Here is a 19,210-nt window from a genome sequence, read left to right on the forward strand (position 1 = left end):
GCTGTGCAATCTCTGTCCTCAGAGGCTTCCAATATGCAACTAGGTAAAGCCCTGAGCAACCTCCTCTGACCCCCAAGCTGTCCCCAGTTTGAGCAGGAGGTTGCACTACAACTCCCATGAGGTCTCTTTCAATGTGATTTAGTCTGTGACTCTACCATTATAAGGAGAAACTAGAGGAGCTGATAGTCATAAATAAATCACTGACATTTTTGTGACATATAAAATAATACTGCAGCAAAATTATTATATGAGTTTGAAGTCTTTAGACAAGGTTCAAAAACCATTCTTATAGTATGTATGAACACAGTAAAATTTATATGCATGGTAAGATGACTAATTTAAGACTTTTATAAGATTTAGCTAGTTACATTTTACCAGCATTACTTCCTTCCCCAAAAGAGGATAAAGTATTACAATTAAGCACATCTTGCTTAAAGTCAAGTATGCATTTTTAAGTATGTGTTTAAATAATGGACGTGCTTCAGCTTTTAACTTTGATTTTCTAACTAAATAAATTTTGTCTCTGCCAGAAAATCTTACAGAACAATTCCCACCAGTGCTAGTACTGCCTCTACTGAACTCACATTAACAATGCCAATGGAAACTCTTAATTCAAACTGGATTCTTTGACTAGGACCACTCTTTTCATTTTGTCCCCTAAGCCTGTCTTTCCAACTTAACTACCAGAACAGCACACATGCCTCAATAACCTGGAACTTTGTTTATATTACAGCTAACTTCAGTGCAGCTGAACCCACAAAGCGAGCTGGTTTGTCATGTTGGGGTTTGTCTTGGTTTTTTTTTTTTTTAAAAAGTGTGCAATGTGCCTTAATGTTCTTTTACCTTACTACACCAAACATGGTTCAGTACCATCCCCAAAGCAGATTTTCGAGAGCGTGCACTCAGGTTTGTGCATGTATTGCCTACACCTGTCAAACTCTGTACCAGAAGCAGCTGGAAAAAGCAAGGTCTTGGCAGAACGCTTTGCTTTCAGGACACATGCACCAAGCAACAGCCATAAAGGAAAAAAAGGACAACCTACATGGATCAGACTAAATGTATATTTAGTCAAGTATCCTGTCTCTGATATCTGAACAGGACTAGGCCAATCACAGCTGCTTCAAAGAATATCAATGAATGTACCAGAGTAACTTTTCTGGTTGGGGTTTTAGGGCATTTCCTACAGTAGTACTTGGAAAACTAGAAATATCAGTATGCATAGCTCACAGTATGCCTCACACATACCTTCATAAACTTCTGATTTGGTTTAGGAATGAGCACCACAGAGCTCTTCCTCAAAAGTCACACAAACGATGGTCATTGTAAACAAATGGCAGGAAAGACAAGAAGTACTTAATCCAAGGAAGCACTTTTTTCTTTCCTGGCTGTCAAGTACATTGCTGCCCAACTAAAAAAATACTTCTTTCTAGCTTTAACTTTTTTATTTTTAGATAGGTAGGTTGATCTCTATACTAGTCAGCTGACTAGCTGGAGACTAAATAAACACTACTACTTTTTTCCTGTCTAGTTCCCACACCATTCAGATGTGCATGACAACTCCTGACAGCCATCATCCCACGCTGGGGAGTTCGCCCTGGGCAAAGATCCATGAAGCGTGGGACCACGAGAATGAGAGTAATATAGACTAGCAGGAACAGATGTATGAACAATAGCCTTACACGTCACCAGTACAATTGCACCTATGGCAGCCTGACTTACCAGCAACCCACTAACTGCTAAGATGTGGGGGTGGTCGGTACCCTCAGTTCTGCATCCCCTGTGGTTACTGGTTCCTAGAGGGAAGGGTACAATTGCTCAGTGGAGAGGTGACAGCTGCCTGCATAAATACTTGAAGGTGTCATCTTTTATAACATTTTTTAAAATCTCCTAGTAGCACTCCTTTCAAGACTCTTGTAAGATGAATTAAGGTTTATCTCTACTTGCAGACAAAGACAAAGATTAAGAGCTGTCTTACTGAGACTGGTAAAAGCAGTGAAGAAAGGATGAAGAGAGAATTCATTGAAATTATTTTGAATTTTCTTAAAATGTTTCTTTTCTGCATCTTCTTAGGAGGACAGTGCTCAAATCTATATTACATTATTTCAGTTCATATTTTGTTTTCAGAATTGCCTTCTTTCCTTCCTCCTGACAACTTTTAATTTCACACCTATGTCAGGAGCAACTGTCATTTCTCCCCTAAGCTATTAAAGACACATGTAAAGGGAGTACCTTGCCTTTCTGGACTACTCTTACTGCTGACAATAGTGGTGGAAAACATTAGGCAAGATCCATGCAGTTTGCAGACACAGATATATACTCTATTTTTAATTAATCTGCATTTGTTCTACCTTTTCAAGATTCTTAAAAGCTTCTCAGCTAGCTTTTTTAAATTCTAATTAATCATTTTCCAGGGTAACATAAAGCCTTCCCATTTCATTTCCAATAGGTCAAGAAAGTGGCCAAGGCCAGGATCAAGCACTCTTTAGCATGCTTTCAGTTATCTTTCTCACTAACTCCTTTCCTTGACCTCTTAGGCTCTATTTTATATACACCACAGTAATGAATCTCTCCTCCCCTTCCTGGGATAAAATGTAGTCCACTTCTCTAACAGAAACTTCACGTTGAGTTCAGAGGGCATAGTCTCAAGTGTATCAGGACATTTTGCTATCATTTCACTTATGTTTAAAAATGATAACATACTTGTAAAAAGGGGGAGGAAGAAAAAAAAAAAAGATGAAAAAATGGTAATGTTACTCCTTATATTGTCTCTGTACCTATGCTGTCCTTTCTATCTATCAATTTAACAATAAAACATAATCAGCATATCCAAAGTTTTGATCTGCAATCAAATTTCAGTTCCACAGACTTCAGGTTCAGATCCTTGACATGCAAAGTACTGCTTTAATAGCTATGAGTATTAGTGAAATCATAACCTTTGCCAGGAATCTTACCCAGAGACATATGGTTAGCAGCTCATTCCTGGTGCATCTGTTACTTGTCTATAAGCTAATAATCAGTAAGGAAGTTAAATGTAATCCTGTACACTCTGTTCAGATCCTGAACCTACTAACTTAGCAGGAGAGGAGAAATACTGAAGTATTTTCTCAAGATGCTCAAGCAAAGACTAATTTAACGTTAGCTTACTTACCTGAATGTATAATACTTGTATCAATAAGCACCAAAACAGCAAGCTATCACTCGAAATATATATCCAAATTATCAACATATCACCTACAAGGACTTCTGCTTCATACTTTCCCTTTGCCTTCACCACTTCCTGCAATGGTTTGCGAGTATGAGAACAGTCCAGAAGATGCAACTAGTATTTCTGAGTACAACTACATACTGGGCTGGAGCACAACTAGGTTTCTGCAAACAAGAAATTCAGCAGCAGGCTTGCTGAGTTACAGAATAAACTGGAGATGTTTGTGACATATAAAATCATAACTCCCTCTTCTCTTTCTTTTCCTTCACTTTTCAGTAAGGAAAAAACTTATTCTAGCCCCACTACACCCTACTGGCCCAGACTGGTTTACTTAAAAAAAAAAAAAGAAAGGAAGATCAAATCAAATCAGTACATACATCATCTTTCATAGTGTTCAACAAATGAAGCGTCTTCCATTATTCTTGCATCTCCTGCAGAACATTCAGATATGTTACTTTCCAGAAAATTAAGTAATGTATTTTTCTCCTTCAGCTATGACTAAGGATCATGCATCGCTTCACTAGGCGATTATTTCAACCAATAAAATCAAACTGAGATGTAGATCCAAAAGACACAGATTAAGAACTTGGTACAGTCTTTGAAAATAACTTCCCTTAAGTATTTCAGATTTTAAGCAAATTTTTTATTATTTCTGGAGACACAGCCAGCACTTCCACCTAGTCCAAATATAAATACTGCTTCTCATGGACAAATATGAAAGCATTATGTTTTATAATATTTTTGACAAAAATCTTTGTCAGAGTTTCTTAGAGTGTAAGAATTTACAGAGCATAATGCCACATTAGCTTTTACAGAAGGCTTATATAATATAGGAATCTTGACAGTTGTGTGAATAAAGACATTAAAACTCAGCAGTCCTGCAGTAAACAGGAGCTCTTCAGGAGTGAGCCAGCAGGGGAGAGGAGAATCTGTACAGCAAACCATACAGAGAACATAACACAAGGGAAAATTTTCTATATGCAGCTGGTAGAAGCATCTGAAGTGCAAGACTTACATCGTAGGCTTTGAACTACCCAGTGGGGAATAGAATATAGTAGCATAGAAACTGTTCAGCAAGACTTTTTAAATGCATTAGCATTTGATAAGGAAGGTGGAGCAAATAGCAACTGGGAAACTGTTTTATTTAACCAATATGAAGAAACTGTGAAGTTCTGAAAGGCACTTCAGTTTAATGATGGCACTCATTACTCTTGGAAAGAACGCTTGCAAACTAAACAGCACTGTGTTCCATTCAGGTAGCTGGGCTGAATGAACATCATCCTACGACAACAGAGAACTCACAAATTGATGACAAAGCTACTCAATGTTCCTTGCTACCAATATTCCCCTGTGAGAGAGCATGGAGTTGGGCACCAAAATGGAAGACTGAAAGGGAGAAAATATGACCAGTCCTTTTACAAAGAAAGAAACCAAGGAATTGGACCAGGCAGTTACACTTAAATTTGGGGGTAGGGGAGAAGGTGTAGGAGGATAGAAAGAATAATGAAGTAGACTATTTAGTTATCTAGAAATAAAAGGATTGTCCAGAGCAAGTCTTGCCAAATCAGTCTAATTTCCTTCTCCCTCTGCTCTCATAGTCACAGGATTAGTGGCTAATGTCTCACAATATAACTAGGTTTTTACAGTCTCATGTGCCTTTCTCATAAATGAGGAGAAAAAAAAAATAGATGACATTACTCTGGAATCAATGGACATTTCTTAAGAGCAGTTACCAACGATTAAGTGCCGCTACATAAGAATGCTTTAAATCATTTTCTGCAGGGGTCTGTCTTGGGTGTCTCACTATGCAACATAATCTGGATAAGAAAACAGAAATGGATGTATTGCAGGGGAGGAAAAGGAACTCTTAGTGCACTGGAGGGCAGGATTTGAACTTAAAGTAATGTTTATAAATAGATGTGATGCTCTCAGTTAGGATACAGCTTAGTAAGGATGAGTACAAGTCACCACGCATAGGCAAGACCAGTCAGCTGCACAACGTCTGATTACAATTAACCAATTAGGCAACACTTCATAGGAAATTGTTCAAGGATCATAAAAATGATTGTGTTTAAAAGGAAAGTCAAATCATAAGAGTAAATAGAAGACACCAGAAGAAATCCTTCCATTCTACTTATCAAGAGCATCCTTTAATAAAAGGGTACAGCTATTTGAGTCCCAGGATACAAGAGGTGTCAAAACATGACCTAGGAGGAAAGACTGAGTGATTTGTGGGTGACTATTTTAAAGCAGAAAAGCCTGAGAGAAGACAAGAGAATATACACAAGACCACAGCAAAGCAACAGGAATAATCCAATTATGTCCATAGCAGAAATTACAAGATGCAGTGATCTTAAATGTATTAAAGAGGATTCAGATTAGACATTAGGAAAAGGAACTTCCAGTGAAATATAAGGACAGTCAGGGACGTTGTGGAATCTGTCACTGGAGGTTTTAACAAAATTTTAGATAACAACTGTCAGAGTAGGTCATAGTCTGACATTATTGATATCGTTTATCTAATTCTGTACTAGAAAACCAGAATAATTGTTCTCTTGATGTACCTGTTAGTTTATGTTAAAATCAAAACAAAAAACCAAATAAACCACAAATAGATTTGAATATGTTTATTCTTCTGATTTTTTCCATACTTGTCAGAAGTCCCAAAGCAATTTGACACAAAGACTAATACAAGTACTTCATCAATATATTCATGCCACCAAAATTCTCTCCAGAAAAGATATCATTTATATCGCCAAATAAACTATCCTCCTTGGTACAAATTGTACCTAGACAGAGAACTTTGCTTGTGCAGTTATGTTTAGAAAATTATTATTTTTTTTATGCTTTTAATATCAGAGGGAAATTAAAATTTGGAGCGGCTTGTCCCCATTGATATAGGGATTCTGCAGGTCAAAGCCAGACACCACCATACTTCCTCTTCCATAAAATTCAGAATATATTTTAGAAGCAAACTATGTGGAATTGACTTCATTTTCCTGCATATTGCAGTCTTTTATTGTGAGAAAACTAACCTGAGTTCTCAAAATTCTGAATTTCGCAGCGCAACTGAAATGTGACTCAACTTTTTTATGGTAAAGATGTTACCAATAAAACTTTGACTCTGCATATATCACAGCTTTATAGAGCCATTATCACACTATGACTCCATCTAATGTATGAGCTTATTCCTTGCCAGAGAGATTAGCTATGCTGTGGGAAGACCTACCTGGAATGAGATTTATAATTTCCTCGCAAACAAGATGATGCCTCCTTGTGAGACAGTCTAGATGGTGGAAACAGGGAAAATTTACTCAAACAGCAACTGTTTCAACATCAACCCTGCTATCTCAACCCTCAAAAGATGATTAAAAAAAAAAAAGATTACTGACTTTTGTGAGAAAGCACATGCTTGTAGACATCCTTGCTGGGTTAAGTGATAGGGTAACAAGGACCATAAGTCAAAAAACTTACTGCTTCCTTAAGCCTCACAGGGTTTGCACATAACTCTGCAACACACAAACTCAACAGGTTGTTCTCAGCAGGGATAGCTGCAATCTTCTCCTCATTCATAAAACCCCCATATACACATTATATGTAACTGCCAAATACAAAAAGAAATGCATATGCACAAATCACAGAGTAAGTAAATCAAATATACCACACCTGAACATGGAAATTACTTCTGAAAATATTCAGTCATTGAGTTTGAGGACATAGGCATGCTCAGTCTGAACAAACTTTGAGGGTAAATAAGGAAAAATAAGTCACAAACCGTTTAACACCAGACAACCAAATTCAGTATCAAGAAGCACCACTGCAACTTGCAAGTTTGTCATAGTTCTCATTAAAATGAAGACACAATCACTTCCTCACAACCAAGCAGGTAACTCCCGCAAAACATTAAGCTTGCACTTATGGAACGCCCTACTCCCTTCCAATACTTTATTTTCATACAAATTTACTTGTTTTGGTATCTCCGCTGCATGAACTATGCAGTCTGAAAACATACAAGCACAAACGCTTTCCTCCAAATCACTCATCCAAACAAATCAAGTATTTGCCCACTGGAGGTGTTTAAGGCCAGGTTGGATGGGGCTTTGGGTAACCTGGTCTAGTGGGATGTCCCTGCCCATGGCAGGAGGGGTGGACCTAGATGATCTTTAAGTTCCCTTCTAGCCCTAACTATTCTACGATTCTATGATTCTAATTACAAACCATTCCTGTTTAAGTGGCAATAATAATTCTGAAAAATCCAAGAGTAATTTCTACATTATATGAAGGGCAATCAGAACAGTTAATTCAATAAATTTAATTTCACTGCAAGTAGCCATGAAGTAAGTCCACACAGACTTCTGCAGAACAGAGAGAAAATCCAATAATATTTTAAATCATTTTAACTGAATAGGAACACAGAGAGAAAACCAAAAATACAATACACAAGTTGCATAGAAGAAAGGTGGCTTTCTTTATATTCTCCTAAACAAGGATCCCATAATACCCATATAGAAGAAGCTATAACAAGCATGCATATTCCTTCACCACAATCATCTGCTCTGCAGCATTCACACTCTAAAAATGTACGGAAATAATTACTTTGTCTCATTAAAAAAAAAAAAAGTAAACCACAAATGCAGTGATCCTATTGTCAAAGCATCCCAGGAAAAGAATGTCACTACCACATAGGAAAACCAAGCGAGCAGTAGTGGAGTGGGTGGTGCAAAGGGTGGTCAGATACTTAAGGGGTGAAGCTGAAGTTAGTAAACAATAAAAGAAATACCAGGGGGAGACAGGTGTGTTTCCAAAGCATAAACATCTCTAGTTTGCTCTATTAGTAGGCTATCACCTCTTTTTACCCCCGTACACATACTAACATTACAAAACAAAGGCTTTATAAACGCCATTAGATACTTAGAGAGTGCATTGTCGTGAACAAACAACTACATCCTAAAGGCTAAAAACACTTGGGTCTCAGTACTCTGCTGTAACATTGATTTGAAGGTGCAGTTTCAAGTTTGTATTTTACAAGCTCTGTCTGTAATTCATGCTGTAAACCCACTAGCCTAAACCAAGTTAGCTGGAGGGAATTTGACAGTGACAGTAAAATCTTCACCCAAAATATATTATGTTCTTATCTGCAATACACTCCTAGAATTTTTTTTTTCCTCTTTAGCTGGTCTAATCTTCTAACTTAAGACTGCTCCTCTCCTCTCTCTTTTCTATTGAAATGTGGATTGTTACCCTACTCAGGGTGTTAATTACCTGTATGCTCCATGACAGGGAAAGAACAAATAAAAAAAACTCCATTTTTATTTTGCATTCACTTCTTTTTGAAATATGTATTCGACAACAATTTATGAGATTAATGATTTAGATTCCCTTACTTGTTAACATACAGAAGTCTCATATATAGTCTTAGCAAGTATATGGAGTACTTTCAGTGAGGAAGATAACAGCTAGAATATATTAAATACACCTCATCCGCATTAAAGCAAAACTGTAGTCTGACATTAACGTGCCAACATTATGAATGACACCTGTATGCAAAATCAAGGTATAATGCAGATCCTCACAAATGAATGCACTTAGCTACATTTAGAGTGTTGAAAAAATGTACTGCCTGCTTCAAGGAGCACAATTTTTGGTATTGCTAGTAGTCTGCAGCTTGCCTCAAGACAACATATCTGCATGAACTCCAAAGGAACAGATCTTTGCCATCTGTAGGAATGAGACAGATTTAAGTCTAAGGAACAGTATATGTCATGAATATTTTTCCAAGAGTACAACTATAAACAGAATGTTCTCACTAATTTAAGAAGCTATCTAGGCCCACTACTTACTTTAGAATTGTTCATACCAGTAATGAAAGTCTAACATTAGACATAAATCCGACTTGCTTAATGCAAGTTTCAGTAAATGCTTCATGGCCCTCCCCCAATTTTTTACTTTCTGCATGTTAGGAATAGTCCACTTCTTTTTTCCCCTCTTCATATCACATCTTTAGCTACACTGAATTCAGCTGAATGCCACAGTTTAAGATATAAAGTATTCACATCTTAATAGCTTGAATTTAGTCAATTTGATGCCCCTGAAATGCAATTCCACAAGTAAGAGAAAAAAACAACCCTTAATTTAAGAATGGAACATTTTTCTCCTATGAAATTGCTCCAACATGAAATATCTGGCCAAGTCTGTAACTAATTACACATATATACAAGAAAAATGTGTTTTCAGTTCATTAGTGGAAAAAGCATTGACTTATTTAGGGGTTATTAGATCACCAAGGAGTTTATATGTTCACATATTAATTCTCAGAAGACAGCAGATTTTTCAGTTGTACATTCAGCAATGTAATGTATTTCTATTTTACCTTCAGTGACATCTAGGCTTGTGATTCTTTTTCTCATTCAGCAGTGAGAACACTCATTTCACCCTGACCACATTCACACAAGAAATAAGATGGAACCTTGATGTATTTCATTTTCTTACAGTCTTCACTGTGGTGATTTACTGAGAGGAGAGAGTAACATGTAATAGCTGGTTCTCACAGTGGCAGCAGGAAGACTCATGCTGGCTGGTATCTTTTTTTCTTTTGTATATTTTCCTCTGCCTCACCTGGACCTGTATTTTATGGGTTCAGCAGCAACAAAAATCAGACTGGCTTTAACACATTACTGGCAAGAATAAGCAGCTTGTCCAGCAACACACTGGTAAATGGAAGAAAAAAAGATATCACCAGCAGTCTGTCTGTGCTTGAGCTCCAAGCTGCATTCATCAGAACTGTGTTCACAGAGAGAATCTGGAAATTATTTTTTAAGTGCTGAAAATCAGAGGAAAAGTCAGAGTAAAAAAAATTCACATAAGATATACAAAACTTCTAGAAAAAAAATGGTGTTGTTTGTTAGGTCATCCTTGTTCTCCATCTTCATTGCAAGTACATATAGCGTGTGCCAGTAACAGGAAATCACTTTGAAGCTATGAGCTGATTTGAAAGATTTTAAACACTTTAAAGTTGTCTTTTGTAACTGATAAAGTTCGTTGTTTCAGTGCTTTGCTGTTGATGATTGCCTGTTCTCAGACAAGTTTTCAGTACTGCTCATGTATTTATCTTCACCCGCCCTTGACAGTTAAAAGCCAAAAATTAGCATTTTGGATTTTACTCCTGCCATTGCTACATGAGGTAAGAGACATTAAGCAAACTGTATAGACAGAGGAGAGACACAAGCAATGGCTGAATTACAGAGCTCTAGTTATGGAACTACCAAGAAATGTCAGGTGGCTGAAAACAGAAATGTCATAATTTTTCACTCTCTTAGCTACTGAGACTGAGTTGCTATTTGTTTTTTCTAAAATGAATGCATAATCAACTATTTTAATTACACAACAACATGATAGATAGTTGGTTTTATGTCAAGGAGAGATAATAAACTAGAATAATGGAAATACAGCCAATACTTGCATTTTATATTGTGTGACCAAATATTAAAGATAAGGAAAGAAGGCATTTTCAGAAAAAGCCTACAGGAATCAAAAGCCATTATGTCCTTAAAATTATTCCAAATTGAAGCGCTAAGCTTGTTTGAAATTCCTAAGAACAACACATCCAACCCTAGAGAAGAATGGACAGTGGCAGAGTGACAAACAGTAAACAAACTCACTCATTTTTTTTAATCCAGGATGGCAATTCAAAAGACGTAATTCTGACTTTACCCTCAAAAAGAAAAGCAAATGTGCTGTCATACTTAAGTCCAGGAAAAAAATATGCATCCTCATTCAAATTCATTGAGCAGCACAAGCCTTACAAATTTCCATAATAATTCCTGCCCTTTGACTTGTATCTCAGTTACTGCACATCTTTTAGAAAGGCACGGATTATGGATATGAAGGCTACAAGTAGTGATTAATGTACTGCACCTCTTAACTAAGCCATCTCAGTAGTTAATTGTCAAGAATGCTCATTGGATTTCTGGTTTGAACTTTTCTCATTTCCAGCCATTGAACCTTGTCATACTTCTGTGTACTAGAATAAAGATTTAGTTAAGTACCTTTGTTTGTGGCATTTCCAAGCCATAACCTTTTCCAGATAAACTATGATGAGAGAGCTCCTTAAGTTTTCCATCAGAATGCTTATTTTCTTGACAACAAATAATTCACCCTTATCCTGAATTCCCTCCAATTCCCAGCCTACATTTTGAAGTGTAGTCACACGATAAACCTGTCAGTTTATAGGTCATGATCTCTTTTGAAAACTTGGCTCCAGTTTCTGGAGTAGAGCACTTTGGGGAACAAATATCATGCTTAATGCAATGCTATCTTAAAAAGCAAAATGAACAACCAAAGGCAGAGAATAAGAGTGCACTTATTCCATTTTAACAAAGAGAAACGCCATTTGACTGTATAAAAACAAGTCTTCATCTCAAAGTAAAAAATTTAAAAAAGGAAATTTGACCTGTTTAATCATGAAGACAAATGGAGTACAATGGACTGCTTCAAAGTAAAATAGGTTAAGGGCTCTGCTCCATCTCCTAGAAGCATTATTTCCCATAAGTAAATTACTGTGTGCCCAATAAACATCTCTGATGTTGCCCTTAACTCCTTCAGTTTCTTACACAACTACTTAAAACATTTCTAAACACAACAATCATCAGGAAGCAACCCTAAAAAGATCTAAAATGGCATAACCAAAATGGTTTCACACAGATTCAGCCCTGTAACTATTACCTTGAGGGCATACAAGCAAAATCAAATTAAGCATACCTTTACAACAGGACATTGGTTTCGTGTGTGTTCACATACTCAAGCTCTGCTGTCAACTGTTAGATTACCACATCGCTGGAGACGTCTAGGCAAAAACTAATTGTTTTTGAATCGCAGCCAACACTGCTACCGGCATCCTAAGGCACTGCTAACACTAAGAACAGCAGCAGCAGCGTTAATTTTTCAGTTTGACAGGTGCTAAATACCACTGAATTTGATTATAAATCCATTTTTATTGCAGCTATCGCCCAACACTCCTGAAATGACCTCACAGTAAGACTGTTATCATGAATGGCCTTAAACCAGTACTGTTTCCATTGAACAATATACCGACAACTTCCCTTCAATAGGAACAAGGTCCTATATAAGAAAAAAGGAAGCATGCACCTATTACAGTATCCCAAGGACAGTGTTGGGTTCTATCACTAAGTCCCCTCTGCCCGAAGTACTTAATCATTTTGTTCCATCTCATTTCCCCTGGAAGCATTCATATTGCAGATGTGTTAATATTTCGATTGATACAAAACAACACTCAACGTAAAGCTGACTTAACTCTTATTGGAATCATTCCAATACATCAAGGAAATTAAAAGCTTACTTTAATTCAAAGGAATTTTCAGACTGAACGAGAAAGAAAAACTATATTACTGTGTGACAGGTATTTTCAGGAACGCTTCAAAATGGTAGACTGGTTATAAGCTGATATTCTCAACCCAAATTAATTTCTCTAGTGGGTGCAACCCACTCTTAGAAGCATGCAGAAAGATTGCATCATCACAGGCTGGACGAATCAAAGGACAATCATCAGGATGGGGAGAGAGTGCCAAGTAACTGATTAACAACATAATGAGATCACCAAAAAGCATGTAATTTTTGGTCAGTTTAGCACACTGAAGCATTTCTCTGCAGGGTTACACAAATGTCAGAATGGGAAGAATTAAAACCACGCTAACATGATGCCCTAGAGCTGTGGGCAAGTCAGCAGCAGCCCACGCTCAGCTTGGCCAACTAAGTCCCCACAACCTGAGCACGAGCAGATTCTGTGCATTTCTTCACCTGCATCATTTACAGAATCACAGAATAACCAGGTTGGAAGAGACCCACCGGATCACTGAGTCCAACCGTTCCTACCAAACACTAAACCATATCCCTCAGCACCAGGGGTCGGCCTACATTCAACTGTTGAGTATAAATGTTTTGTTTGTATTTCATCCTCATTTGGCCCGAGTTAAACATACTTTCAACTAACTTGCATAATAACCCATCTCTTGGCAAACTATGGGAAGAGGCTGTAGAAATGGAAACGTGTACTGCACTAACCAGCAATAAGAAGAAAAGCTCTGAAACACAGCAAGATGTTTGGGAGTAGACTTGAGTATGGTGGAAGCTCGTCACAGACAGTAACAGTGCAGCAACTAGACCCGGCATACAGACGCAATTCAATACTTAATATGTGTGTGGGACACAGAAGTATGGTAAAAAGGCTTCTTGACCACAATACTAGATGTCAACCACACAGTTCAGCTTTGCAACATTAAAGTCTCCAACTCCAAGTACTTTCCATCTTCCTCCTCTGTTAATTACTGAAGCATTTAGCCACCCTGACCCATTCCATGCCAGCTCATACATACACTCAGCCTGTTTGCAAAATTAGAATCTGAAAGCTCTGAGAAGTCAGATCAACATATGCTAACAACCTTGAAGGTTTTGTATAAAGAAAGCCAGAACCTCAGTGCCTATTTTAAGGAGGCTTTTCTGTTGGCAATCTGCTGGCCATATGAAAACTCAAGACCTTCCACTCCTTTCTGAAAATTGCCAGTCAAAAATTACTTAATATAAACCATCATCCCACACATTTTCCTCTTATATTTCTACCACTCATAGAAGTTTGGTCTATATTTACAAATCAGAGTCAACATGGGTCATTTTAAACATCCTTTAAAAAGCACAGTTTTAATTTCCCATCTGTCCTGTAAACTTCACCGCTGAAGAATTATATCGAAGTATATATTACACTTTATGTCTCTCGTCTAAAAAAATAGGTACAGAAGCAGATAATCATATTTCATTCAAAATAATTTGATTACATTAAAGACTTTTTACCGTGAATGGATTCATATTCATATTGTATACAATTGTTTGTCTCCAAGCAGATGGTAGTGACTCAACATTTTGCCAGCGCAGCTATTAATATATCCTTAATCTAATAAGAGAGCATGTAAGTCATTATCAATTAAATCTGCACACTCCACAAACTCAGATACAAATGTCATAAACTCAGGGCTGCTCCAGTCCCAATCCAGGTCTGTGATTTTTGCACAGCAATTAAACCAAATCCTAATGTTTTTACAGAGAGGTCACTTTTTTTTTTCCTAAGCATGCTCTATAATAAATAGATCCTCACTCTAGAGTCTCCAGCAAGCTGATAAAAGTAAGATGAAAATTTCAGAATCAAAACCAGTAAAAATACTAGTCAAGAAAACCATAAAGCTACTCATCAGGTATACAATGCAAATTAACTAAGACACGGAGAAAATCTATAGTCTCTCTTATTTGTTTTTAGTTAGGGACTGGATTTTTCTATTAATTTTGTCCTTTGGCTAGTTTATTTCCTTAATAGTATTGTATAACGTTTCAGAAAGATTCAATCACAGAACAGAACAGCCTGTCTTCTGTTCTGTAATTGAAAGCAGGAAGTGATTTTACACCTAATACATCTTTAGTACCTCCAAATGCAAAAGCTTCTGCCAATACAGTTAAATATAGAGCAGAAACAGCACAGGGAGAAATATGCATGCCTGATACTAAATGAGAATGTTGAGATTCTCCAAATGGCTTAAAAGTGCAAAGTATTTAGATGGGAAGGGTAGTTAATATTCACAAACAGGAGAAAAGATGCCCTGCTCAAGGTGAAATGAAGTATGTTATTGAAGCATATACAGAGTCTGCTAGAGCACTAGATATTATATCTCTTGAAATAACAAGGAATTTCAAAGTCAAGAGTCAGAATTCAGACTACAGCAAGCTGATCCCAATAAAAATGTGATGATGGCCCAAGAAGTAATTATAGAATTTACACTTCCCTGGCTCAGAAAGCCTCCCTAAGCCCTTGCAGATGTGACATTCATTATGTCTGACATAAATATGAGATCAGATAGCATAAACCCACATTAGTCGCCAGTTAAAACACTGCCTTTTGGTTGCTGGCAGCCCCATGTCAAAGGGCACAAACAACCGCGCTATAGAGCTACCAGAATAACAGCTCCCACTGCACTGAAACTCACCCAAGCCAATTGCTCCCTGACCTCCTTGCCTCAAGAATCAAACATTCATGTGTTCAGATACCATCTGTCCCTGAGCTTTTTCCTAATTTTTAACTACCTAATCAATTACCTGATATAAACAACTGCGATTTGCCCTCAAGGAAAGTGTTTGACAACACTGACACCAAGTGACAGAATTCAGAAAAATATTAAAAACCACCCACAGAAATATTAAATCACTTCATCAGTATGCTCTGAAAGAGGCAAAAATCTTATTTTACCAGGACGACAAAAAAGAATTAAGACCTATTATGAGAGCTGACATTTTCATGGAAGCTATGCATAACTGACAAAGTACATCCAACATTAAATACATGTTAAGAATATAATTTAATCCAGATCTTGCAAAAGCAGTAGTCAAAGACCACATACACTTCAAAGTTTTATGCAATCTAGCCTTGCAAATTCATGAAGAAAAGAGAAGTTAGTGTGCACCGTCAATATCCGATTCCATTAACTTATGTGGATTTAGTTCATTTTTCAAGTCAAAAAATGCAAACAGTATTTTTATGCCCTTTGTTAAAAAAAAATTGTTAATGCAGAGTTTAAGAGTCTGCTAAGCCTTACTTAATTGTTTTACCTATCCTGCTCTCCATTCAGAAATCAACAGAATATGGAGTTCAACATCATATGATGTGACATGAGCCAGCAACGTGCAGTTGCAACCCAGAAGGCCAATCATGTCTTCTTGGGCTGCATCCAAAGCAGCGCGGCCAGCAGGGAGAGGGAGGGGGTTCTGCCCCTCTATTCCTCTCTTGTGAGACCTCATCTGGAGTACTGTGTCCAGTTCTGGAATCGTCAACATAAGAGGGACATGGAGCTGTTGAAACGGGTCCAGAGGAGGCTACAAAGATGATCTGAGGGCTGGAGCACTTCTGCTATGAGGACAGGCTGAGAGAGTTGGGCTTGTTCAGCCTGGAGAATAGGAAGGCTCTGAGGAGATCTTATAGCGACCTTCTAGTGCCTGAAGGGGCTACAAGAAAGCTGGGGGGGGTACTGTTTACAAAGGCTTGTGGTGACAGGATGAGGGGCAACGGGTATAAACTGGAGAGGGGCAGATTTAGACTAGACATTAGGAAGAATTTCTTCACTATGAGGGCGGTGAGGCCCTGGCCCAGGTTGCCCAGGGAAGCTGTGGCTGCCCCATCCCTGGAGGCGTTCAAGGCCAGGTTGGATGGGCCTTGGACAGCCTGATCTAATGGCACATGTTCCAGCCCACAGCAAGGGGGTTGGAGCTGGATGATCTTTAAGGTCCCTTCCAATCCTAATTATTCCATGATTCTATGATCACATGCATTAAATAGAACTTCCACCCCCTCTGCTGGTTTCATGATGACTTTACAACGCATAAAACCCTAGAGATCGAACCATGAACTCTGTAAAACCCAGCAGTTCTACCATCCACAATGTTTCTGCCTAGTATTCTATGTCTTCCTGCCAAACTTTCATGTTCTTACCTGCTGACGTTTGTATGCCAAATAATCAAGATTTTCTAGATCTTTCCGAAACTTCTGGTACATTTTCTGTAGATCAGATGTACTTGACACATTTCTTAAAGATTCAAACGTTCTTTGAAACTGTGATGGTAAAAAAATATATATATAAATAAATAAAACACAAATACCATTATTCACACACTTGCTCTATTTTTCACTGCATTAGGATTTTATTCTACTAAATACAAATATTTTGGAGCTGTGTCACCTCTTGACTATACCACCTCCTAAGCATTCCTAGAATTTTTGATTTTTTTAAAATCAATCCCAAAATTCAAAGCATAGTGCATATGCCCTGTTTAATTAAATTAAATCCTTTAACTTCAGAGGTCAGACTTGCATAAGACAAAATATTAGCAATCAACACAGCCTCTAAAGGTTAGTTCTTCCTCTATGCCATGTCACAGGATGGAACATAGTTATAAATTTTTTTTTCAACTAATAAAAGCACATACAACATTATACAGGCCATGAACTCCTCATTCAATCAGGCATAACAATAGATCTCATAAATAACAGGGTACTCCCTATGAAGTTAACATATTTAAGAGTAATTTGCAAGACTGGATACTCACCTTAGGCAATATGCTCACATTCCGTACGAACGCTATGACAACATTAGTTACCCTTCATTACACTTAATTTTAAAACTTCTTTTGTCCATGCACTATTATTAAAAACAGTACTGGTATTTTTCAAAGAGATGAACAATACCAAGCCAGCTGCAGGTAACAGAAAGGCTAAGATTCATACAAAAGGAGAAGGAGGGTTACACCTTCCTTTCTACCTTCAGGAAATCAAGAACCTTCTCCTCTGACTCTTCTTTCCCCATTCGTAAATATTCTTCTTCACCTTATAAGCATGTGACAGCTTTAAAGCTGTAAGTAGTTTAGAAATATTTTGCTATCATTATTGTCATCCTCTTAAGGACGCATTTAATCCCATAGCTTCAAGTTTTCCTTTGGTAGGAACTCTAGTAGCAAGCTCATGTGCTTCCTTGTGTCCTGAAGTAACCCAACCATTAATGATGCATCTGGCTCTCTGGGAAGGGAGATACAAGAACCAGCAAACGAGGATGAGTAAATACAACCCAAATGCATAACTGTAAGCGTAACAGACTTCAATGAATAGACGGGTAATGGCCAGGATCTCCACTTAGAAAACGTCTGTTTTTAGATGTAAGGTAGAAACGCTTTTTTTTTTTTTTTTTAAATTTGAGTCCAATTTAAACAGGAAATCAGAAAAATCTGCTTTGGACATACAAAGATTATCAGTGAATGGGTTTTAAACTGAAAACCACGTCTGGCTGTTTCTGTATTGTTCTACTATCAGAGGGAACCACTGGTTTTGGGTGAATGTCAATAAAACCTCTCTAGCCAACACTTATACTTTCTAGAGGTGAAAAATACTAGTACTCTAGAACACTTTTTTCCTCTCTCTCACTGTTAACCAAATGTAAGTTATCACTAAAGGTCCACAGAAGCTCTTTTTGCCTCTTTTTCAAAGTACTTTAAATATAGATTCTGGAAGTTGAGAAGTAGCATTCCTTTACTACTTTCGCTATCTCCAGCACTACTGGGTAAGATACCTGGCCACAAAAATGGGAGCACAAAGTACTTAATTGCTTACAATTCAGATATGCAGGAGACATCATTAAATTTTGAGTACAAAGCCTTACTCCTGGTAATAATTTTACAGTCTCTATACAGAAAGAGGTATGAGAAGCAGCAGATATTGCTTCTTCGGTTTGTGAACCATGCAGTTTGACAAACCACATACCTTTAATGTCATTTGCCTGGGAGTCTAGCTAAGTCATAAGGGTGATGTAATCAAATGTCCTGCTGCACATCCTTTACTCTGTCTCCACCTGCATACTTGGTTCAGATTTAGTGCCAATGCTGCAAAAATCCAGTCTGTTATTCAAGAATAAGGAGAAATGGCTCTTGCCTGGTTTGTCTAGGGCTGCAGAAGTGAAAGAGTATTTGTCTTTCTGAATATCAAATATTATCATCTTCCACTTTGCAGGAAGTAAAATAGCACTGAACTATTTATCCATTTGTGAAATATTTCTCTCTATTTTCATGTGGATTAGAAGAAGTTGAAAATAGAGAGAAATGGTGACAGGAAATGGTGAAAAACAGCAGACAAGGGCACCTGCAGCAGAAGTCAAACTAGGAAATTCCTGAGGGAGCTGACCCACACCTAAGTCTTAGATATGACACAAAGAAAAGGCTTCAATGCACATAACGACAACAGTGAAGAGTCTACTGCAGACAAATATGCTAAGAGATACTGAACTAGAAATAAGACTGAAGGGGATGCTCTACACTGCAATGAAACGAGGACTGGGTTGTTTGGCATTTTTGGGGTTTTTTTCAAACCTTTTAATTTAAGTGTGCGTTTTAACCTTTTAACCCAGAAGTTGTGGT

General features: G+C 37.5%; 1 protein-coding gene across 4 annotated transcripts in view; it reads right to left on the reverse strand.

Annotated features, from left to right (window-relative positions):
• CTNNA3 (catenin alpha 3) overlaps nucleotides 1-19,210 on the reverse strand; it is a 418,271-nt gene that overhangs the window by 370,793 nt on the left and 28,268 nt on the right. For all 4 annotated transcript variants that reach the window (XM_069864007.1, XM_069864010.1, XM_069864008.1 and 1 more), the window contains one exon: nucleotides 16,743-16,862. In XM_069864007.1, coding sequence (XP_069720108.1) covers nucleotides 16,743-16,862 — 120 coding nt within the window. The remainder of the gene's footprint in view (nucleotides 1-16,742; nucleotides 16,863-19,210) is intronic.

This window comes from Phaenicophaeus curvirostris, chromosome 9, assembly GCF_032191515.1.
Source record: "Phaenicophaeus curvirostris isolate KB17595 chromosome 9, BPBGC_Pcur_1.0, whole genome shotgun sequence".
Taxonomy (NCBI): Eukaryota; Metazoa; Chordata; class Aves; order Cuculiformes; family Cuculidae; genus Phaenicophaeus; species Phaenicophaeus curvirostris.